General features: G+C 41.7%; 1 protein-coding gene across 1 annotated transcript; it reads left to right on the top strand.

Annotated features, from left to right (window-relative positions):
* Positions 1 to 406: 406 nt before the first annotated feature.
* Positions 407 to 26138, top strand: Dsg4 (desmoglein 4). Its single transcript, XM_057788450.1, has 16 exons — positions 407 to 459; positions 3218 to 3284; positions 4665 to 4796; positions 7646 to 7801; positions 8117 to 8261; positions 10015 to 10181; positions 10435 to 10569; positions 11826 to 12011; positions 13867 to 14138; positions 15356 to 15495; positions 17800 to 18018; positions 18747 to 19052; positions 20978 to 21117; positions 21255 to 21318; positions 22570 to 22778; positions 25368 to 26138. Exons 1-16 carry the CDS (start codon positions 407 to 409, stop codon positions 26136 to 26138), a joined length of 3162 nt encoding a protein of 1053 aa, XP_057644433.1.

Genomic DNA, 26138 nt, shown 5'->3' with positions numbered 1-26138 from the left:
TATGTGTGTGTGTGTTTGTGTGTGTGAACATGGAAGTTAGAGGACAAGTCCAGGTGCTGTTTCTTTGATGCCTGACACTTTTTAAGAGACAAAATCTTTCCCTGGCCTGGAACCCACATGTAACTAGACTAACTGACCAATAAGCTTCTAGGGCGCCATCTGTCTCTAGTACCCACGTCACCACCCACAGGATCACAAGCCTACATCACCATACCTGACTTGTAACACTGATTTTGACATGGAATTGAACACAGATTCTCTACTTGGGAGGCAAGAGACTTAGACACAAATCCATCTACCCCAATTTTTCTAGGTAATAATCTCACATACTGAGGTCACTGATCTAATATTACCAAGGAGAGAATTGGGTATGAGATTTAGTGTGCAATCCTCCCGGTGCGGGGTTATGGTTCTTAGATACTCTAATTCCCCAGCCACCAAAGTGAATAAACAGCTACGGTGAGCTACATATGCCTACAGTGTTCACTGACACGGGCCCTTTCCACAGCAAGCACTGAGTACAAGAAGCACATCGTATGTATACTTTCTTCTGATGGAAACAACTATGATTGTATAATTATGTGTTTTGGAACAAAACCCAAAGGGAAGTTGTTGCTCTCTGAATAGTAAGATTCTGCTTGATTTTTCCTTATACCTTCCAGAATGATCTGCTTTGCTAACAAAAAAGCTCTAACCTTGAGTCAAGATCATATGACAAAATAGACCATTCTCTGCAGCTAAACCATGGCGTCTTCCACTAAATACTGTCTTCCGCCACAGGCCTGGACTCTCCCTAGTGTCTAAGGAGCCCCGTGAGCAGGAGAATGGGAGTGAAGAGGACACTCTGTCCCCCACTGGCGGATTTCTAACCTCTGCTGCTGCTCTTCTGGACTCTGCCATCCCAAGCCCCACTGTGCTCTGTTCTGCCTGCACTCGCTCCCGCCTGTCAGAATCTGCTCTGTGTCCATGTCAGCTGTCCCCCTCTTCCAGTTCCTGAGTTCCTCTTCTAGCTGGAGTTGATGACAGCAGCTTACCACACCCCAAAGTCTCCATAGGCCCTCATAGATTGCCGAGTTCTGGACAAAACACCAAAGAACTCATTTGTTCATTCTGTTCTTCCTTGTGCCCGCGTGTCCATGGGCTCTTCATCAGCTATGGATAGTGGTTGTCTTTCTCTTTCCCGTGTGTGTGTGTGTGTGTGTGTGTGTGTGTGTGTGTGTGTGTGTGTTTACTAGAAACTGAACCTGTGGTCCTGAAGATGTCAGACAAATACTCTAACACTGGGATATAGCCCTATTCTTATTTCTAAGTTTTTGCACTCAAATGTTTTCCAATTCAAGAATGTCAAAAAGCCTACCTCTTTCTTTTCGTTTCATGTCTCCTACAGCATAGAGCTCTAGAGACTGCTGCAGTCTGCTTAGAACTTCTATGCCCTGCTCACCACAAAAGCTGGGGCATAGTGATGTGTGAAACTAAGCCAATTATTCTTCATAATGGTTTCCTATTTTTACTGTATTCTTTCATTTTTTTTATAAATGTATTTGTTGATACAGTCCTCATTTACTTGTAACATAAAAAGTTGGTCTCCAACTCACTGTGGAGGCTGGGTGAACTTGAACTTCCTATTCTCCTATGTTCATCTCCTGAGCCCTCGGATTACATGTGTGACCAGCACACTCAGTTTCCTATGGTGCTAGGAATAGCACTCAAATGACTGAGTTATATCTTCAAAAGAATAGCATATTTTATATGAATTGTACGTATGTATCATTATAACATAGTGTGCCTTATATACACCGTGTATGTTGATATTTCCATTCCAGGTAGATGTTGGCTCTCATAATCAAGTATCTGTTTTATCTGCCCATTTCACACTGGTGTTGGTTTTCTTTATGAAACAGACAGAAACCAGGGCATCAAAAGCACACAAAGTAGTCACTGTTCCACTGAGCTGCCTCCCCAGACTGCCTGCCCTTCTAATTCATCCATCTCCACTTTCTTTCTCGTATCTCTAGCTACTCTTCCGCTTATTTCTCACCACCCATCCTCCCCTTCCTACCATTCTTTCTCCACAATACCCTTCTCCTGTCCTTATTGACTGTATATTTGTTCTTGGTTTTACAACAACAACAACAAAATCTCCCATCTAATTAACCTGTGAACTGCCCAAGTCTCGTTTATCTGACAACTTGTTGAAACTCTAATCCACCATTGCAACTTCCCCTCCTCAGTAATATTTTGCTGACTCTTGCAAACTGACACACACCATGTACAGAAGTCAACAAGGACCTCTTGCCTCAAGAGCCCGAGAGCTTCCCAGTTTCCATTCTCCTTGACTTCCATCCCACCCAAGGTCATTAAACATCTCTGCTTCCTTTCTGTTCCTGGGTCAGCCCCTCCCTCTGGTCTCAGCACTGCCTTTGTATTCCTTGCACCAAAGTAAAAAGAGATGCATTCAGCACAGGTTCTGATCTCTGCCTTTCTTCCTTTATCTTCTTTTCTGACACAGGATGTCACACAGCCCCACTAGCCTCCCACGATCTGGAACAATAGTTCATGGTTACAACTGTGCCCTTCTGTTTTCTTAAACCATGTCATTTTACATTTCATATTTCCTTCAACTCTGAATAATAATACTCTTTGTACAAATCAAAGTTTCCTATTTTTTATTTGTCTTTGTTAGGGTTTCTGGTGAAGCTAGTTTCCTAACTCATCATGTTGGAGACACAAGTATGTGTGAGTGTGTGTTTGACTGAGCATGTGTGTGCGTGTGTGTGTGTATACATTCACTCATGCAAGCATATATGGAAATCAGGTGTCAACATACTTATTTTTCAAGAGAGAGTTTCTCACAGTATCTGTAGTTCTCCCTTTTGGCTAGACTGGATGGTTTACAAGCCCAGGAATCTACTCCCACTTCCCTAGGACTGGTGTTACAGGTCTCTGTTACTGTGTCTTGCTTTTACAGAAAGTATGGGGACTCTGAATTTAGGGCCTCATCCTTGCACAGAAAGCATTTTACCTACTGAGTCATCTCAGCTCAGGAGCTTTCTTTTTGTGCTCTTGTAAAGCTCAGAAGACTTTTAAAGATAAGACAGCAGCTCTGCATTGCTTATCTTCTACTGTTAATTGTATTTTACATTATTGATTGCATATACATTTTAAATGATGAAAGAATATCATAATCTTATAATTCTGTGTCCTATAAATTATACAGATGTAAGCTAATGTCTTGCCCTCTGTTACAGGTGGTCCTTGGAGTGAACAGTGAATTTATCGTTGAGGTAATGTATGCATGTACTTAAATGAAAAGAAAGTGGATGTTAAGATGTATCATGTATTAAAATATTAGCAACTATAGTTATCTTGACAAAAGGTAGAAGATGGAACCTGAGTTGACTTGAAGTAACAGTAGGAAGGCCCTAGATCCTAACGACTATGCGTATAAGACATGGTTTCCAGAGCTTGAGGTCATTGCGCCTCCACTCATCCAATTATTTTAGCAGCTTATTTGTAGATTTCTCAACCTACATCAAGCAAGCGAAGCAGAGAAACCCTTGAAGAAGGAAGAGGGATGTCAGTAAGAAGGTACCACTGATGCCCTGTAAATGAAAGAAAGTTGCAAAGTTAAAAATTCCTAAATCGCAACTCAACAGAATGGCAGAGAATCTACTTCCATTCAAAGTGGGGCGGAAGTCAGCCTAAGGAGGCCCTGAACCCATCACCATTGGGAAATCTTCACTGGGATTGTCTCAAGTCACTGAAGAAAGTAAAGTCATGTCTAAGGGACACTGACAAAAAAATAGATACCTGGGACATTCCAGACAATGGAATTAAAATAGGGGAGGTACAAACTTGTTTGTTCTTGAAATGACAAACTCCATTCTTGTGGGCATCTGCTTTCTCCAAGAACAGCATTCAAAGCCTTAAATAAACATGATCATCTATGATCCAATAAGGACATTAAGACTTTGAGAAATAAATACACATTTTATGTCTTTACACATGCATATATATGTGTTCATGATTAACATAGAATTGTTAGCCTCTTTGGTACTGTCAATTCTTGGACAACAGCAACATAAATTCATGAAAGAACAAACATCTAGCAAGATACAGCCAAAATATTTTTCAGGAAATGACAGAGCTGCACATAGCATGGTCACCAGAGCTGTGCATGCTGCTTAGAAGCTTTCTAATTTACAATACCACCCACGGATCTCAACTACAGCAAACTGCTTATCAGCAGAAGGGAAGAATCCCTTCCTTTGTTTTGTATGGAACGCATTAACATGGAACAGTGACAGGGATGGGAAGAACCCAGTCAGAGATCAAGGAACCAAGGAACGGCAAAGTAGACAAGCTCTTTACCTAGGGAGGGAGATGCACTGAAGAAGAGATGTGCTACATGGCACAGCACAGCTACAGAGCACCAAACACAGCTAAGGAGACCTGTTCCCATAGGATCTTCTAGAAACATGAGACCGTTCTATGTCTAACACCGGCAGGGGTGGAAAGGTTTATGTCCAGAATTCTCCATGTGAGAATCGGTTCCTTTGATCCTCAATTTAGCATTTCCTCTGGACACATCTTACAATGTCAATAAGTTGTCTAAGCACAAGGCACCCAAACACTATGAGAAACATCCATCGTTTTTGCTTTAGGTAAAAGAATTAGACGTTGAAAATGGTACCACAACCTGGCAGACCGTCAGAAGACAAAAGCGGGAGTGGATCAAGTTTGCCGCCGCCTGTCGGGAGGGAGAGGACAACTCTAAGAGGAACCCAATTGCCAGAGTGAGTGATGGAGCAAGCAGGGGTAGCCGGAGCTCCTAGAGGAAGTGTGGCTCTGCTTCTTCCTTGGAATTTTTGGCTACACTGGTCCACAAGGGAGGGAGCAGAAGCTGGAAACAGGGCTCAGAGAGCTTTGGGTAGGAGACAGCTCTTGTGGAGACAGCTTCAGGGAATCTGCTCAACTTTATTCCAGAGTATAAGGAATATAGGTTTGGGAGTCCTTGGGATAAACCCTAATTTGCATCAGGTGCAAGCTCCTGATGTAAGACTTTGTATGTGGTAGCAGGGTTCTAAAGCAAAGCTCCTAGCACACAAGTCTTTAGTTACAGGAATACAGCAGGGGAGGCTTCTAGCAGGAAACTGTGCCAAGGGTCACCCTAGAGATAATTCAGGCTTCCAAGTTTAGAAATAGCTCTCAGATAAGGTCAATCCTCCCTGCCCCTGGGACATTTTCCAGATAAGGGCAGGTAGAGAGCCGGAAGTTTCACCAAGGGTCAGGAGGGGAGAGTCCCCATGCTCCCAAGCTTTGAAAAAGGCTGCCAGGCCATCCACTGCAATCACTGACCAGCCAGAGGGGCCTCCTAACAGGGAAGCATTTGTAGTTAGTTGGAAAGCTCTGGAAACTTTCAAGGATTTGCAGCTTCTGCCACCCAAAGAGATTTAAAGGAATAGTATACTGTCATTGACTCATGTTGCCAAGATGTTATTTTTTTAATGTGTGTGGAATGCGGAATGCTTGCAGATGCACTCATGTGTATGGGTACACATGCATCTGTGTGAATGTGTTTATGGAGGCCATTAGATGACCTTAGCTGTATCCTCAGTGATTTTCAGCTTGTTCTCAATGACCTGGAGCTCACCAATTAGGCTAGGCTGGGTGGCCAGTGAACCTTGGAAATCTACCTGTCTCCATTTGCTGTGCACCAGAATTACAAGTACATGCCACTTATGTCCAAACTTCTTCAATACGGGTTCTGGGGATCAAACGCTAGTTCTCATGCTTAACAGGAAAGCACTTACTGACTGGGACATATTCCCAACCCAGAACACTATTAATTATCACAAGATGGGGACTGACACACAACAGAATGTCCGTGGTAAGCCAATCTGAAAGATAGACGTGGTTCTCCACCATGAGTGGATAGAGTCCATCTACTGTGTTCTGTGTTCCGTCTATATGTCACAGGTTTATCACAGTGGGAGACCTACTCCCAATGTCAAGGGTTTTTCATACTGGTTAGTTTTAGAAATAAAAAAGGCAAATTTGATGCAACTCAAATCTCTAAGCCCTAATCTCTTTTTACAGAGAAATTTTAATTATATTTGTGTGTGTATATGTGTGTGTGTGTGTGTGTGTGTGTGTGAGAGAGAGAGAGAGAGAGAGAGAGAGAGAGAGAGAGAGAGAGAGAGAGAGAGAGAGAGATATGTAGGAAGATGTGTGCCTTTTCAGTCCATGAAAGCTGGAGACCTCTTACTTCTGGGTGTCTTGACCCTGGACCTTCACCGAATTCAAGGAGGAGGGTCCGCCAAACCCCCTCTTTATAGCATTAGAACACAGAGCAAGTGTTAGCAAGGGTATTGCACTGTGTTCAAAAGAAAGGCATTTTCTCACTGATGTCCAGAGCTGAGGAAAACTTTCCTGATATTGCTCCCATTTGATTCATCGCTAGTTACAGAGTTGTTATGTAACTCATATTTAAAAATTCAGCTTTCTTTGCTTTGGGGAATTCCTAGGTCTCCTCTTATTAAACAAGATCTTTAGAGTTAAACTAACCAAAGATGTATTCCCAGTAGACTTGAGTCACAGTGTTTTGGCAACAAATCTTAGTATTCTCATCTGCAGTATACAGGTAAGATTCCAAAACATAAAGAGTCTAAATTTATAATCATTAGAAATTAAACTATTAAAGCAAAATCCATATGGCATATTATTAGCTATGCTATCTATTGGCATTAAAGTGACAAAGTAGATTCATAGATACAATATTTTTGTTGCCTCCAAACACCACATTTTTTTCTCCCAATGTTCCTCATTTACGTATCATTTTAAGTCTCAAACTCAAATATAACCAAAGTAATATTAATATAAACCAATTTTTAAAAATTATCAAAGAGATGCTGGGGATGTTGGTCACTTGGTAGAGTACCTGCCTAGCATACATAAATTTCTGGGTTCCATTCCCAGAACCACATAACACTAGGCATAGTAGTGCCTCATGCCTGTGATTCCAGCTCTGGAAGGAGTGGATGCAGAAGCATCAGAATTCAAGGTCATCCTCAACAAGACTGAGGCTCACCTAGGCTATATCAGACCCTGTTTCAAATATAAAAGCAGGAGAAGCAGGCTGGGGAGATGATTCGGTGATTACTTGTGTGTATTGCTCTTGCAGAGGACCAGGATTCAATTCTCAACACCCATTTCCAGTGGCCTGCACTTACCTCTACAGCCCCAAGAAGTTCCAATGCATATGACTTCCATGGGCATCTGCACTTGTACACACACACACACACACACACACTTGCTCACATACACACACACTTATTTTAAAAAAAAAAATAAAACAAACCACTAGAGATTCGCTTACTTTTGTCAGACTCTCTTTGCAAATAAAATTAGATCATTGACAGTAAACATCAACTATGTGTGTACTTCATACACATCGTCATCAAACAGGAATTGTACACAAGCACACACACACACACACACACACTTGTATAATTCTTTAATGAGCCTATGAGCTAATGTCATTGTGCTCCCATAGTATAGAGCCTGGAGAAGATTAGTTACGATGGTCCATCTCAAACTACACTGCACCCAAATTAGATCCCAGTCATCGCCATTTCTCTTCTAGATTAGATCAGACTGTGAAGTGAACCAGAGGATAACATACCGAATCTCTGGAGCAGGGATTGATCGACCGCCTTATGGAGTGTTCACCATCAACCCTCGGACTGGGGAAATTAATATTACCTCAGTGGTGGACAGAGAGATAACCCCACTGTTCCTGGTGAGTCCCAGAAGCTTTTATTTGTTTGTGCTGTTTTTTCTCCTTTTTTTTTTTTAAAAAAAAAAGTAAATCGAGTCAGTGGATAGAAAGAAAGAAGTGAAAGACTTGAAGGAATGAGAAATCTGAGAGCCGGCTTGGTGTGCCATGTATTTATTGTACCTGCTTATGAACAAGTGATATTTCAATTGCTAGGCTCCACTATACTCTGAATTTGGGGGGAAATGTTATTTCGTGACACATTTCTTAATGTGTTTGCAAGCATGTTGCTTAATTTGCCTTGGTGGAGAAGGACAGTTTTTCTCTGACCTTGCACAGATCCATTGTCGCGCTCTGAACTCACGAGGGGAAGACTTAGAGAGGCCTCTGGAGCTCAGAGTCAAAGTCATGGATGTGAACGATAACCCGCCGGTCTTCACTCAGAATGTGTACACAGCCACCATTGAAGAAAACAGCGACGCCAGTGAGTGGAGCGCCACCTCTTCACCGCACTGCATCTGCTCACTTCCTCTATGCAAATGCAAACAAATATGGTTACAATGCCAGATATCCTCTTATTCGTAGATGACTCTTACACATGCAGTTGAGCCAGTGCTCAGTGTCATTCTCAGAAATGGGTGAACTGACTTAATCTGAATGAGAAAAGCTAAAGAAAAAAAAAGCAAAAGCACAACAGACTCCATTCTGATCTATGCCTGGAGCGGCCATAGCTGTACCACACTACAGAGCTAGGAAGCAGGTGCTGTTCCATCAGAGCCACGATGGAGAGTATTTATGAGTATTTATGTCTTCAGGCAGCAAGTGACATTCTGCGCGCTCTCTCTCTCTCGCGCGCTCTCTATCTCCCTCTCTCTCTCTCCCTCCCTCCCTGTCTCCCTCTGCCTCTTCCTTCCTTTCTGCCTTTCCTCCCATGTCTTTTCATCCTGTTTAATTCCAAGTCTAGTGCCTCCCCTAGCTTTCTTTGTCTTTCTTTTCTTCTTACTCTTATACTTTTCTGATGTTGCTACTTTACTCTCTCTGCTCCCACGCTACCTACTGCTACCTCTTCCCAACCCTCTAATATCCCTTAACCTTTCAATTCTGCACCTGACATTACACCTCAAAATGCATTCCAGAGGATACATTAGCAAAGCTGGAGAGAAAGGCAGATAAACACAAGTGTTTTGAACATTCACAATAAGAAGGTTTTGAAAGGCAAAAAGATTTCACTAGGGGCACAAAAGGGGGCAGGAGGGACTCTGGCTTTAGCTTCCTTATTAACTTCCTCAGAGCAGGCTTGGTGAAGGAAAAGGAGAAAACCACAACCAGCCCAGTGTTACCACCACCTCCTCCTCCTGTGAGCACAGCTTCTAAACAATAACCTACAAGACCAGACACACCTTCATAAACTCTGAAGTCCTGATGCCTCTGCCTTTCCTGTTCAAGGGCACCAAGATTTTCTGCAGTGGGGTCTTCACTTTGAGGTCTGGGAGGCAAACTATCTGCCAATTCTGGAAAAATCAATCCTGTGGATAGATGATGACAGTGGGAATTGGCCACAAGGCCCATTCTTTCTCTGCATGAATAATTAAGAATTTATATTTTCTCTGATCAATTATTCATTTTCATAACTGTTTAACTTTTATTTTGATAAATTATCTTCAAGTGCAAACAGTCATAATTATGTTACAAGTGACAATTAACACTATACATATTTGCTAGGTGTCATGGTACACACCTTTGCTCCCAGCACTCAAGAATCAAAAGTAGGCAGATCTGTGAGTTCAAGGTCAGGCTGGTCTATATAGTGAGTTCCAGGACAACAGGGGTTCTGGTAGAGAGACTATGTCTCAAAAAAAAAAAAATTCACGCATATAAGTAATAAATGGTTACAATATTGAATTTAACTAAGGCCATGGTAAAGACAAATCTGATAAAATCACTTCCTTTGGCTTTATAATAGTCTGCCGAACTTTTTCATATATTAAAGAACAATAGTTTGCTACTCACTTACCATTAATAAAGAAAAAGAATAAACAGTCAAGAGTTTCGTATGTGAACTACTGCTATTTCTGTAACCACCAGTGTGGGCGATGGGACTCCCTGGTGTAAGCTACAGTAACATACTCTCGAGGAATACTTAGGGAAAGCCAAGGAAAGACCTACCCCTCTTTTCATACCTTATGACTTGATGGATTAGAATCCCAACCATTCTCCACCTTCACCCTTATTCGCAGATGCACTGGTGGTAAAGTTAAGTGCCACAGATGCAGACGAAGACAATCACTTGAATTCTAAAATCGCCTACAAGATCATCTCCCAGGAGCCTGCTGGCGCACCCATGTTCATGGTGAACAGGTACACCGGAGAAGTCCGCACGATGTCCAATTTCCTTGACAGAGAGGTAAAGTCTTCTATGAAGGACTGATAACAGAGGGTTTGGTTTTGAATAAACAAAGATAAAATGATTTGTGCATGACCTTATTCCTGCACAGGAGGGAAGGGAAAATGCTTGAGCCAATTTTAACAAAAATTAAATGATCACTGACAAATATTCAATTTTATTCATGCATTAAAAAACAAATAATGACAATGGATTGTGTTGGAGTCACAGTCCCAGTACCTAAACCTTATGGCTTTCTTTCATTCTGATTAAGCAACACAGTATGTACAATCTGCTCGTGAGGGGCTCAGATCGGGATGGAGCCACAGATGGGCTGTCCTCCGAGTGTGACTGCAGAATCAAGATTTTGGATGTCAATGATAATTTCCCCATCTTAGAGAAGACTTCAGTAAGTCATTATTTTAATGATCTTTTTCCCTTGACAGTAGTTTGCCTTCGTGTTTATTAAGAAGTCTGGCTGCTACAATGTAGAGAGATGCAGCTTTATTACACAAACCTTAGCATTTCTTCTGTATGGTAGCATTCCTACATATTTATCGTTTTCATTTTATTTACTTATTTTGTGTGTGTGTGTGTGTGTGTGTGTGTGTTTTGTGTCAGCACACAGGTGCCATGGCACACATGTGAAGGTCAGAGGACAGCTTTCACGAGTTGGTTCTCTCTTCTACCAAGTAGATGCCAAGGTCAGACTCAGATAGTCTTGGCAGCCAGTGGCTCCACCCACTGAGCTACCTTTCCTGCCTCTGTATAGTTATCTCTGACTCAGTCTTCCAAGCCAGTCTCCTCTGTAAAAACAGTATACTCCACATGCTATAGTCACAGAAATGTGGGAAATTTGTTGATCCAGTGAAACAATAACAATATTTTTATATAGGCTTTATACTTGATGAATTAATAATATTAGAGTCCCAAACATTCTCTATTCCCATTCTCACCTTTATCATAAAGTATCACAAAATCAGAACTAGAAAGGTGTAGTCCAGCTGGCCGAATGGTTGCCCAGCATATATAAAGCCCTGGGTTTGATCCCTAAACACCACACACTGTGTGTGGTGGGGCATACCTGCAATCCCAGCCCTCTATAGGCAAAAGCTAGACCACAAGTTGAAGGTCATTCTCAGCTTCATGGAAAATTCAAGACTAGCCTGGGCTATGTGAGTCTTTGACTGAAGAAACATTGCAAATTCCAAATAACAGGGCCAGGAATGGCTTGCCACCTACTTTAGTAAAACTAGATATTCTTGTTCATTCCTCCCCATGTTGCCGTCACTACTTTGTGCTGAACAGCGAAGGAATAAGCAATGCCACTGTAGAGTTTCTAACCCACAAAGTCCAATATGTTTGCTATTTGGCTGTTAGCAGATTTTTTAAATATATAATTACTTATTGAAAAGAGGGAAGTAACTCAAAAATAAATAGCTAAAAAAAATGAATGCCAATGGGATATTGACTTCACATGTAGCATTTGTAAATGAATTTTATTATCTTATAACCATGTCACTCTTATAATTGCTATTGAACAGATGCCACTTAAAATGTTATAAAAAAAATCACTGGCATAGTATTTTAAAGAATAATCCTATGATTGTAAATCTCTTTATTCCTTTAAAAATTCATGTCATAGACTTGACCCCTTTATTCCAGTACTCAGCAAGTATTGAAGAAAATTGTTTGAGCTCAGAACTGATACGATTACAAGCAATTGATCTTGATGAAGAAGGCACTGATAACTGGTTGGCCGAATACTCAATCCTCTCTGGCAATGAGGGGAACTGGTTTGAAATCCAAACAGATCCACGAACCAATGAAGGCATTTTGAAAGTGGTCAAGGTAAGCATGGGATTCCTACGGTTTCCTTCCAAAGAAGCTCCAAGAGCTTCTTAGACCGATTATGCTTTCAAAAAGCTCAGAATCTGAATGCTGTCCATATCCATGAGTTTCCTGACTGTGATGGAGGAGGCTTCCAGGCTAGCAACACAATAATTATTAGTAAGAAAAACAAAGCTTCCTTGTTCTCATAGTACTCAGTGACACCGAGAAAATAAGAAAGTGCCCTCTAAGTATACATCATGTTCATTTGTAGAATGAAATTGACACTTGGGTGGGGTGTAAGGCCCATTCGGGGTGGGGTAAACATGAGGTGTTGGTGAGAGATGAAAAGGTGAGGTTCTTCTCAACCAGTTTGGTCTAAAAAGGTTTTATGCAGCAAGCAAGGGCACTGGGGTTCCTCTCAATGGGATTTCTATGCTATAATGGAAATAGCAAACACTAGTCTTATTAAGTATAACAATATTCTAACTACAGATATAATGATATAATCTAACCCACAGCACTCTGGGCACAGAATTTGTAATTTCTTTTTATAAAAATTGAAAGAAAATCAAAGATCAAATTGTTTTGTTTCTCCTGGGTGGCAAATGATAAGGGCAGAATCCAAACAGATCTGTAGGATCCCAGCCTGGAGATGGTAAACCAGGATTCAAGAAGGAGCCCAAACTGCTTACTTTAGCTTCTAGAACAGTCTTCACAAATACTGCCCAGCACACCCTGCTTCTACAACAGCTTCTTCTCTTGTAAACTTTTATGTTCCCACATCAGTCAGTCTGGATCAAAAGACTGCATTCACCTTTCATGCAGAAAACTCACTCAAAGGTGACTTTTCTCAGGGTGTGGCATTTACTGATTTCAGTGTGCCTAATAAAGGAGCCATCTGGTCTACCAGACCCAGTGCAACTAAGTTATAGCATCAGGCTGATTGTAATAGCATGATGTTTTTAGAATTGTTTGCATCATCTAAACTCATAACCATATATTTGCTTAGATCATACATACTGTCTCCTCTATTCTGCCATTGCTACTTTAAAGAGAGTCTCAGATGTGAATTCTACAAAGGCAGTCTAGGACCAGATTAACTTTTTAATTTTTATAAAAAGAGGTGTCATTTTTCATTTTAAGATTTTTTTATGTAAAAAGTTGAAAACTATAATCTCAATTTTAAATCACAGACTTAAGGGTGGAGATTCAGCTCAGTGGTAGCACACCCATCTAGCATGCTCAAGGCCCTGGGTTCTATTCCCAGCATCATAGAGAACAAAGAGAAACAAATAACAAATGACCCTATAAACTTAACTGACCTACACATGTGCAAAAGTCTTAAGTGATTACATGCAAAAACACACTATGTAACTAAGATTATTTCAACGTAAGGGTCAGAATTGCATGGTTACAGGACTTTGTTCTAGTCTATAGCCTCTTCATCATATTTCTTATTCTAGCTTAAGGGAGCACTGGGCTAAGTAGATGGCACAGCTGGTAAAGCACTTGCCATTAAAACATGAGGACCGGAGTTCAAATCCTCAGAACCCACAAAAGAATCATTTGGGCATGGATGACCACCTATATCCAAAACCACAGGACACAGAGACTGGGGGTTCTCAAGGCAAGCTGGCTAGCCAGACTAGCCAAAGTTTCAAGCTCAGAGAGAAACCCTGCCTCAGAATATAATGTGCATAGCCATGGAGGAAGACATTCAATATCACCTCAGGCCTCCACATGCACCACGCATGTGTACCTACGCCACCTACGAAAATAACACTTAAACACATCTATGTCCACTATACATACATCCTCCTCTGATAGAGAGAGCCCTTTGGTAGTTCAAAACTGTTTCTGTCCATCATTTCAGATGCTGGATTATGAAGAAATACCTAATATTTACCTCAGCATTGGAGTAAGAAACAAAGCTCAATTTCACCACTCAGTGGCATCTCAATTCCAAATGCACTCCACCCCTGTGAGAATCCAGGTTCTCAATGTGCGCGAAGGACCCGCCTTTCGCCCGAGTTCCATGACGTTTAGTCTACGAGAAGGAACACGGGGAGACTCCTTAATGAACTATGTACTTGGCACATACACAGCCATAGATACGGACACAGGGAACACTGCAACAAACGTCAGGTATGACAAGTACTTTCCTCCCACTTGTGTGGCCATTGTTGGTTCAGGGTGGAGTGTGGTAGAGAATTGGTGTAGCACTCGGGGGATGAAGGGTTTTCTCTTGTTGCTTGTTTTAGGGACCTATGACAGCATTCGGTGCTTTTCTGGAACTGAAGAACATGTTAGTGGCAATGGGAGCTCTAGCCAGTTATAGCATAAGTGCGTCTGGGGAGTGGCTGCAACATTAAAGAGCTTCCAGTGTTGCCAGGAGAGTCTCTTTGATCCTTTGAGGTCGGCTGTACTACCCTGAACTAAGCCGGCTTAGGTCATATTGTAGGCAGAAACACACCATAAAGAGTGAGTCACCGCTGGCTCCCAGAGAACCTGGGGCTATCTTTGAGATGAGTTTCAACTCTCTGCTTGATCTAAAAGAAAAAAAAAAAACAGTGAAAGAAACCGGAACACACATGTTTCAGAAATGTGGCGAGAACATCAGGAGGCAAAGCACAAAACGAGAGCACATTAGAAGCCCCGGGCACAGACTACACACAAGAGCAAGAGATCCTAGAAATCACTAGAAATGGTCTTCCCCTCCCCCTCTCGCTCTAGCTGCTCCTCTCCCTCCCCAGCACTTTCAGAGTGAACAGATACCAATTTAGTAATCTAATCGACTCTGCGGCAAACTCCTGAAGTTTGCTCGCACAAGGAAGCGGCAGGGATCAGATGAAGGAAGTGAAGGTGTGTGATCTCAGCTGCTAGAGACCCAAATGTTCTTTGTCTCAGCTCAAGTCCTTCGGATCCGTCTCCAGATAGAGAGGTGGATAAGGGCTTCCACATCCCTAAGCAGACAGACAATCTGAAACCAGCCTACCCCAAGCCCACAGCTAGCAAGTAGAGTCTGCCATGCCTGAACAGAAATATTTGTTTTTCAAACTAGAGAAAGTATATTTGCTATAACTCAGTATCATTAATTAATAAATGGGCTTGAGATATACCCATACATTTTACTATATAACCAAAAATTTAAAAGAATTAAATTTTATTGTCAACCTAATAACAATGTATTTAATACTGGATTCTCAGTGGAATACATGCACACATACACACACACACACACACAAGCTCACAATGATGAATCAAACATACACAATGTGGGCCCATTGCACTGCAGTTCTCATGTGATTTAGAAATGCTAACTTCACGGAAGTGTAACAATGAACTTGTTTGTTTAAAAACAGGTATATCATAGGGCATGATGCAGGCAGCTGGTTAAAAGTTGATTCAAGGACTGGTGAGATACAGTTTTCTAGAGAATTTGATGCGAAGTCAAAATACATTACTGATGGGGTATATGCAGCAGAAATCCTGGCTATAGATGGTAAGAACTTTTTCAATATTTTAATATGATTCATACTATTATATGAACTATTATGAATAAAACTATTCTAATGTTGAACCAAAGTCTGTTCTGTGAATCAAAAACTATTGTTTTCTGGTATGTTAAAGCTTACAGAAAATTTTAGACATGTTAAATTAAGAGTTAAACTTATCAAATCTGAAAAATAGACAGAATTCATTTATACTTGTACCCATAATTTATATTGAAGCCATAATTTATCTCACTTAGTCCCAAAACAGAATCATATGAGGTCTATAGTATAAAGCATAAAAGTTGGATATGTATAAAATAAAAGTTTGCTTCTACTTATGACCACATAGCTTGAGTATGGCTAATGTCACTAAGTGGAGCATGCTAGGAATGTTTTCTTCACAGTCAGGATTACAAGCTGTGCCAAAGATCACTACAGGGTCACCTTGGTGGAAGGCAGTGTGCCTGAGAGTATACTTACTTCAGAGTCACCAGAATTGAGCCTTGATGTGAAACCAGCTTGTTACTTAAAAAATATATTACACTGTCCGCTGTAAGATGCTCTTGGCAAAAAAAAAATCGATTACATATTATATTATACAATCTTTATGCAAAGGCTGCATGGAATTAATTTGTGATTTGGCCACTTCTCTCATGGGAAAATCTATGATGTGTTCCTTTTGGTGACTCACAACAGGGGTTTGTTATTTGTTGACAATCAATGATTTTCGAGAACAGTGCCTAGGAAGCCAGATACCACAGAGAAAACAGAGTGAAGTCAGTAGGAAAGAAGCCAGGTAAACGTCCCAATGAAGGCCTAGGTGAAGTCAGGGGTGGTAGGTTAGTGAACGGCTGCATCTGGTCTTCACAGTGTCCAGAGAGAAAGGTGATTGAGCAAAGGCAAGCTCAAAACCCAAAAGCATGATAAGGTCTAAGAAATGAGCCACATATTTTAGTCTCATCCTAAGACTGTCTCTTAACGTTCAGGTCTGCTACATACCTAACATTGTCTTGCTTACTTAAGTCAATATTCTGGAAGGGTTTTGTTGTTGTTGTTTTGAAACAGACTCTAACCATGTTGATCATACCTTGGTCATGTATGAAAATCTGCAATAAGTAGAACAAAAATAAATTACAGCACAAGAATGAAGAAAAAACATGATAGCAAAATGTGCCAGAAGATTGGCGTTTCTCACCTAAGCACAGGATCCATGTAGGCACAGAGCCTCCTCTTCCTGTGGTTGGCTTTGAATCGGGACGTGTAGACAGCAAGGGAAGAGACAGATGCACTGGAGGGCAAGCTTTCAAAACAACAGCTTCAGCTCTGTTCTGACAAATCACAAGGCCACAAGTCGGCTCCAGAGAGTGGCAAATAGAGCCAACTGTGGGAAAATGGAATGTGCCTCTAATAAAAGACACTTTAGAAAGTCCTGTGGTGATCATATTCACATGGGATAAAGACAGGCTCTTGACCTACCATCACTTAAGTATACAAAAACATCTTTGGGGAAGGCAAGATGGCTCAGTGAGTAAAGGTGCTTGCCACCAAGTCTGATGACCTGATTTCTATCACAGGCAAATAAATAAATGCAGCAGAATATTACCTTTCAAATAAGTGTACTAACATAAAATGATTTATCAGGTTAACCTAGAGAGGGCAATATCTAAATTTTCAAATGAGAAAATGGCAGCTCCTTGCAGTGTAAAAACAGCAATACTTTATTCACTAGAACACAGCTTAAAGTAGGACGTGGCCTGCACTCAGACCCCAATTTTGGTTCTACTTTTTCTAATACATTATACTGACCAATGCTTTGTTTCAAGTAGATTAGAGAGGAAATTGATATTTGTCCCTAGAAATGTCATTACAGAGAGAAATAAACTAAAATTCTCACCAACAAAGAAAACAGAATAAAAATATACAAGCAATTATTCAACCCCTCCCCCACCATAGTTCTGAATACACACACGCAGAATCAGTCGGACCCTGAGGAGGGAGACTGACCGCAGCTGTGGGGTCCGCCTAGTTAGGGCAGGATGAGAGGAGCAAAGGATGAACGTTCTTTGAAGGACATGCCAGTTCCCATCTCCATCTTCGGGAGAGTGAGCAGAGCATACAGAGACGAGAAAGGTTGAAAGGCTGCTGGAGAGGCCACAGTGACCTGAGAGATCCAAGCAGGCACAACCCATCCCACCTCGCACGTCACTCACACTGTCCATACTTCCTGTGGCATCGTTGTGGGATGGGAAATGGAATCTTCTCCCATCCCATGGCAAGGCTTACCCTAACTCCCATGATGCTCTCCTTTTCAGATGGCTCGGGGAGAACAGCTACGGGAACTATATGCATTGAGGTTCCCGACGCCAATGACTACTGTCCAGTCATTCACACTGAAAGAAGAAGTGTCTGTGTTGATACTTCATCTGTCAGGATCTATGTCAGTGATCATTCCTTCGGGTCTCCCTTCACGTTTTGTGTGGTCGATGAGCCATCAGACACAGCTAGCATATGGCATATCCGATCAATCAATGGTAAGTGGAGTGAAAGTTACTCCCCTTGAAGCCCCAGAGTGAAGCAGTGAACAAATAACTAGTCAGGTAGTCAAACACAGATTTCTGGCTCTTTCTACGGCATACGCACATTAAAAGAAAAATTAATTTATACTAGATATTTGGGGGAAAATATGCCTGGAAAAATAGTCGAAATATTTCAGTAGTGCAGTGATAATCCATAATGTGTAAACACCAACTAATTAATCATCATCAAGTAGGCAGTAAATCAACATTTGATCACTTGAAATAAACAGATTATTTGACCAATTCAGCAACAGTCACAATTCCCTGCATTTAATAAATCCAGGCAAATACACAGATGTCTCTGAAATCCTCGTGTCCTGTAGAAAATCACCTGCTTTCTCTTCACCAACGAAATTGTTTCTATAATGAGCTGTGAGTTTATTTTTATTTATAAGGATAAAAGTTGAAATCCAAATTGCCAAATATTGCAGAAACGGTTGAGCGGACCATGAGACGTGTTACTAAGGAGAGACGCTCTTATGACGGTGCATGCTACAGTTGCAGACAAGGATAACTGACACAAAGGGAGGCAGCTATGAGATCTGGCCCTGACCCATACGCACAGCCTTCAGCTCTGCATTAGATACAGAACTTGGAGAGAGGAGCTGAATCTGCTATAGGTGTCAGAGAGGGTTGCTCCCAAGGACTTCTAACGTGTTTGCTGTGTCTTCCTTGTTCTTCAGAAACCTCTGCAATCCTTATGACTGAACAGACTCTATCTCCAGGAACGCACCAAATCCCCATCCTTGTGACAGACAGTCACAACAGAGCCTGTGAGCTGCCACAGACTGTCCTGCTAGATGCCTGCTTCTGCGATGACCACCATGTGTGTTTGCACTCCAGCACCACTGGCATCTACAATGGGGACAGCACCTGGGTGACGGATGACACCTATGGGACTGTCACTGATGGTGGGGTTGGACAGTCGAATGTCAGACTTGGACCCGCGGGGATTGGCATGATTGTTCTGGGCCTCTTGCTGCTTCTCTGTAAGTACTATAAATAGTCTCTGTGGACACACGGAAACTAAGTTCATTTGGCCATTGCTTACTGGTATCTGCAGCCATCTTGGGGCTGACAAAGGTTTGCACCTGTTTGATAATGATAACCACAAAGTCCAAGGGTTAGGGGCCTTCCTACAGACTGGAAACATATGCAAATCATCAGGTATAATCTACATGCATATAAAATAAGTCCTATAACAGAAACCTCACCAAAATGCTTCAAAGCAGAAAAGCAAGAACGAGAAACTCAAAAGAGGGGAGTTGAGGAAAATTTTACAGAGATGGATTTAAGCTGGGCCCTGAAAGTTGAAGATTGTCTCAGAACCTTCTTGCATGGTATTAAATCTAAAAGGCAATTGAGGACAAAGAAGCAGCCCAAGTTAACACAGAAGGGATGGAGGTGGAACCCAGTGGGATATGGCAAGTCACTAATAAATAGGACCTTGGGTTCAGTCTTCAGCACCAAGAAAACATCAAACAATAGGTTGGGGGGGGGCGACACTGAACGCTTAGAACATGGAGGACAGAGAAGTAGAGAAGCTAAGCAGTAGACTGAGGGCCAGCGTGGAGGCACTTGTGTAGCATGCCTGGAGCAGTAAGTGTTCCTCTGGTCACAGACAATGAAGGAATTGATGTTTACTGAGCCCTCGGGTGAGCAGCTCCCCTGGTAGAGTAGAATCCAGGGAGAAGCAGTTCAAGAAGTCACAGAATCTACCCAAAGACCCTGATCCTAGGGATGGCAAAGCCACTGAGCCAAACTCTCAAAAGGAGGCTCATCTTTCCCTGTGCTTTATTTCTTCAATGGGTCTTCAAACGAAAATTCAATTATGTATTTTGTTTTGCCCCTAAAGTATTTATACTTCATTGGGAATCCAACACTGGATTCTTAAATCAACATGATTAAGTCCATTAAGTTGGGCTGTTGACATGTATCTGGAATGAGCACAAACTAAAACATTTTCATTTGGAAATATAAGAAAATAACATCTGGTGTTTGGGCAAACTTTCTTAAAATGATCTATGAATTTGCAAGGTTACACAAAAATCTTGACTGATTCTCAAAATGCCTTTGGGAATGTCCCAGAACTTGACCTTTGGTGTCTTAATAGACCTATGGTATTTTACCTGACCTGTGGCATCTTACCTGACCTGTGGCATCTTACCTGACCTAAGGCATCTTACCTGGAATATGGAATCTTAGCAGTTGTAATAAACTACTTCAAATCAGTAGTTCTCAAACACACACACACAGAGATAAGAATTACCAAGAGGTCTTTGCAGGGTTTCATGTCTGAGTCATAACCCAAGATGGGACCTAAGCGTTGTCGCCTTAGGACCTCACTATCTAGGTGTTAAAATCCACTACCAACATTTGCATCAGGCTACATACACTGGGGAAAGGTTCAAACTCAAATTTCGAAATGCATTTTCTATTGGCTCTATAATATTCCTGAAAGCTCCTAGCGTTGAGATGTCACATGGGAAATTGTCATAAGTTGAGGGCCATTCGTGTGTATACTCAGTCAGGAGTTACATAGTACCCATAGACATGCAGATTTTCATGCATGTATATGGGAGATTAGGAGTCAGAGAACTGAGTCAGAATATGTCATCAGTTGGTTCAGAAAACCTGGACCCCAGGGAGAACTGGTTCTTCCTTCAAATCATTGAGTAAAGTCTAGATTGCAGAGCCCCATACCCTCCCCACTTCCAGCTCTCAGGTTCCCTGTGGTTTGGTGTTTGTATCTATAAACATGAACAGTTGTGTTTGACACTGTTTCCCTGATGAGGGGGCATCTGATATACTGTTGCCTTTATATTTACCCCATTCCAATTATAGTACCACAAAAAAAAAAATGTAACTTCCTAATGGAGCAGCTGAGGTTGACTCTCATCCCTTTCTTGGCCAGTGTCTCCTCTTTTACTGCTTATGTGTTGCTGCAAGCGACGACAGCCAGAAGGCCTGGGGACCAGGTTTGCCCCCGTGCCCGAGGGAGGTGAAGGAGTGATGCAGCCCTGGCGAATAGAGGGAGCCCATCCCGAAGACAGAGTGAGTGCTTCCCATGGAAGTGCGGGGTTTCAGTGGGAATTCAGTCAGCCCCGACAATTCCATACAAGGCGAAAACAAAGTCTCAGCTTTTAAATGAAGAACATGAAACATTTATCTTAAAATCTTTTTTCTTTCAGGATGTGTCCAATATATGTGTACCCATGACAGCCTCTAATACCCAAGACCGCATTGATTCCTCTGGTCAGTTGACATCAATTCTGTTTTCCTTTCTATGGTTTACAAAATTATTCTATCAAACCAATCTCAAGTGAAAATATCTTACACATTAGCATGCGTGTTAATCTCATTGCATGAGAATACATTCAGAGGGTAAATGAATGTCTGGGGCGACCACTCAACTTTTCTATCTGAAGTTACCGATAAGCAACTCAAAATACGGCAACTTAACAGTCAGAGTCTGAAAGCATAATTGCAATTTTCTTCCTAGTTCTGCCACTTACTAGTAAGAAATCCCTAATAGACCCAGCCTCTCTGGACATAGGTCTTTCTCCTTAAGACAAAGGTTACATAACAACTGATACTATAATTGTAATTCTGTATAATAAGATTCATTTAAAAATTCTTTATGCAGCATTGATTTAAAGATCTCTTTAAAACCACACACATGTTATATAGAATATATATACATGCAGGTGATAGGTATGGTGTGTGTGCTTATGTATATATTTTCCTGTGTGCTACAATGTATATGATTTGAATAGTGCCTGGAAAGGGGTGCAGGTTACTGCAATGATTATCTATAATAAAAGTTATTTGGAGAAAAGGGAAGAGAAGAACAGCAGCAAATGTGTTCTTTGAACAACAAGCTGAGAAATGCTCTTTTAGTTCACATGAGCTTTCCCCAAACCAGTGTCTTCCACGATCCCTACATCAGCAGTCCCACGCAGCTCAGGGTACTTGGAAGTACTTCACAGTTGGGAATGACTGAACCAAGCAGGGGTTGTCCAGCTGTAGAGCAGATGTGAGATTTTTCAGAGATGAAAAATCTTAGTCTTAGTACCTAAAGCCTGGTACTTCCATGCAAAGAATATGCGCTGTCCCCAAGTGAGCCAGCTCTCCAGGGCATGTGCAAATGAGGACCGGAGATTTGGCTGCTGGGAGCAGCCTAGTTCCTGCTTCGGGACATGGGTTGTGCCTTCTTAAGTGGGCTAGGGCATAGGGATTGCTGCACCTGCACAGACAAACCCAACAGCTGGCTCTACGTTCTGTATCTTCAAATACCCAAGGTTGTGTCCATGAGAATGAGCCATGTACCACAGCTGTCTCCCCCAGTATCACTTACTCTTGTCAAGTCTGGAAATTCTGCAAGTGGCCACTCATTGCCTGTCCTTCTAGAACCACTTCTGTGCTGTGTTGGTGGTGGGGATGAGGTTGTAAGATAAGCCATGCAGGTAATTTGGGCATTGTCATAGAAACACCCTGTCTTTTCAGAAATCTACACCAATACTTACGCTGGCGGAGGAACAGTGGAAGGGGGTGTGTCGGGAGTGGAGCTCAATACAGGCATTGGGACAGCCGCAGGCCTGGTGGCTGGAGCAGCAGCAGGGACCCTGAGGAAGAGAAGCTCAACCATAGGGACGCTTCGGGAATACCAAGACACCGGCATGAACATGGCCTTCCTGGACAGCTACTTCTCCGAGGTAAGCCTTACACACAAACTTGGAAGGCATCACTGTAGGACTCAAAATACATTCAGCTGCTTTTTAACCCTATCCCAATCTTGAACTTTAAAAAATTACAATTCTTAAAAGACACAAAGCCAATTTGCAATAGTGTTTCACATTTAACTATTGTGAAAAGACTAACATCCCCCATCATCCCTTGCTTCCCTTTCCTTAACATCTTCCCTTCTGTTTTCTCCTGATTTCTCCATTTTATTGTCATAGCAACAACAGAGCAAAAGGATGATGAGAAAGAAAATCAACATTGCATTAATGTCCTCTAGGAACCTTTCTTGTTCTCCAAGTGGATCGAATGAAATGAGAGGACAGACAGGACAGGGCAGTGATACAGCTAAGTTGGTAGAGTATCTGCCCAGCACACACAGGCCCTGGGTTCAATTCCCATCACAAACCAGACTTTAGGGTGCACACCTGTAATCCTAACATTTAGGAGGTGGAGGGAGGAGGATCAGATGTTGGAGGTCACCCTCAGCTGTGTAGTTCTAAGTCAGCCTGGGATAGAACCTGTCTCAGAATAATGATAATAATAAGAATATAAAAAATAATAGCAGGTGTTGTTATTACCATTGTTAGTATTATTATTATGACAGGACTGGGAACAAAGGGATTTCAAGCTCGATTATGCATTATCTCAACTTGGTGATAGATAAAAGCTAACAGATAGGAACCCAAGGTTCCTCTTCTCAGTCTAGGGCCCATATATTTGTACCAGAATGCCAAAAAAATCCTCCAGGAAACTATGCTGGTCTAGTAGGGCACTAACATAGTAAATAAGTTTGGACTAGAGAGTTAGATCAGCAGTTAAGAGATTTGACTGCTCTGCCAGAGAACCTGAGTTCAATTCCCAGAACCCACATGGAGACTCACAAGCATCCCTAATTCCAGTTCAAGGGTTTCTGACACCCTCTTCTGACACAGGCATACACACAGTACACAGATACACATGCAGACAAAACACTCATAGGCAAAAAAAAACTAAGAAAAAAATTTAAAAGAGTAAATAATTTTCATGTTGAGAAACTTTATTTTGTTTGATTAGCAATACATTTTTATTATCTCCATTCGACTAACATATTCCTCAAATGCTAATACATGAATTTCTCCATTGCTCTTTGAAAGAAAAAGTCCGAGGATGCTGTAGTTTAAACTACACACAGCACCTATACATCTGAGCACAAGACCAGGCCCTTCACCCTTCCATCATGGACAGGGAGGTACCCCCAAGGCCCCGCCCACACTTGAAGAGCTGTCGGCAGTTAATGGCTGCCAGCAGAGGGGAAAACGGACATTTTCCTCAGTTATGTTCGTACGAGTGAGTAGTCCGCGCTCCGGTAAATAGCACTGTCGTTACCTGTGCTTGGTGCAAGCAACCCCAACTCAGTAAATGAAAAGTCATGAAAGCAGCAAGGAGACTAGTTAGAAAGACAAGGGGGTTCAGAGGCAGTCAGAGGGGATAAGAGAGAGTAATGAGGGCAAACAATCCTAATACTTGGTACACATATATGAAATTATCAAATATAAACAAAAATTTAGTAGTTAAATACTATTGTAAAATTCATATAAATTATATATAAATATATTGATTATTAATAATGGATCAATACTGCTAATCAACTTAGTCAATAAGTAGACTCAACTTATATGTATCCAGAAATATTTTTAGGTGATTCAGAAAGTCATAACTATATATTAAAGACCTTCTATAACTATATTCGTAACTATATATTAAAGACCATCCACTGTAGTCTCTACCTAGTCATCCAGGCAAGTCCGGATCATCTGACAGGTGATGACATACACTCACTCATTTAGTGGGAGAAGGGAGCTCCACAGTGAGACTGTCTCAATAATAGTAATTTGAAAAATGCCACAGGGGCCATCACTCAAACCTGACATCATCTTCGAGTGGCTAAGTCACACAGAACTTCAAGAACATTCTGAGAAAGTCCGGCATTTAGAGAGATTTCTATCTTTGTATGTGTGTTTGCTCCAAATTCGTCTAATGTCTCTCTTTACATAAATATTTGGAGACCAGCAAACTGAGCCAGCATGTAAGGGTGTTTGATGGCAAGCCTGACAACCTGAATTCGTTCCCAGGATCTGCATGTCAGTAGGAAAGTCGTCCTCTGATCTCCATATGAGTTCTATGGCCACACAAATGCATGCAAACAAATAAATAAATGTATAAGTGTAAAAACATTTAGAAATAAATACTTGACCATAATTAAACACATTTATTTCTATGTCACCTCAGAAACAAAAAACTATAAATTCAAAAGATTTGTATATCATCTGATTCAAAACACATCATTTATTAGTATTCCAATTAGAGAGATTCACACATATTCCTCAAATTCTATGCCCCATTAACACAATGATCTCTATTCAAAAACAAAATAATGTAGTAATACATCCAAGTATTGTTTTATTTCTCAATTTAGTCCACAGAACCTTTAGTTCAGAAGTCTCTGGAACATTGCTGTTGTTCTTCATTGGTTGTTGTAAAGGAAAGAAATCTCTAATTCCCTGTCTCCCCTCCCCTCTCAGAAAGCATATGCTTATGCGGACGAAGACGAAAGCCGGCCAGCCAACGACTGCCTGCTCATATACGATCACGAGGGAGTAGGGTCTCCTGTGGGCTCCATTGGCTGCTGCAGCTGGATTGTGGATGACCTGGATGAAAGCTACATGGAGACTTTAGATCCAAAATTCAGGACTCTAGCCGAAATCTGCCTGGACACAGAAATCGAGCCGTTCCCTTCGCACCAGGCCTGTATTCCCATCAGTACTGACCTCCCCTTGCTCGGGCCTAATTACTTTGTCAACGAATCTTCAGGAATGACTCTCTCGGAGGCTGAATTCCAAGCAGAAATGGAAGCAGCCTCTGAACCCATGATTCATGGAGACATCATAGTGACTGAGACCTATACCACTGCTGACCCCTGTGTACAGCCAACGACGATTGTTTTTGATTCTCAGCTTCCACCCAATGTAGTTGTTACCGAAACCGTAATGGCGCCTGTCTATGATGTTCAAGGGAACCTCTGTGTACCTGCTGAGCTAGCCAACACACACAATGTATACTACGCTGAGAGAGTGGTGGCTAGCCCTGGGGTGCCTGACATGGGCAACAGTAACATGACGGAAGCCTGTATGGGACCAATAATGAGCGGAGGGATTTTGGTAGGGCCAGAAATTCAAGTGACGCAAATGGTGAGCCCAGACATTCACATAAGCCAAACCATAGGCTCCAGCTCCCCTGTAACTTCTCAACATCGAGTAACGAGATACAGCAACATACATTACTCCCAACAGTGA

This window comes from Chionomys nivalis, chromosome 14 (genome assembly GCF_950005125.1).
Source record: "Chionomys nivalis chromosome 14, mChiNiv1.1, whole genome shotgun sequence".
NCBI lineage: Eukaryota > Metazoa > Chordata > Mammalia > Rodentia > Cricetidae > Chionomys > Chionomys nivalis.
Note: the sequence above shows the minus strand (reverse complement) of the source record. Positions and strands in the feature narration are given on the sequence as shown.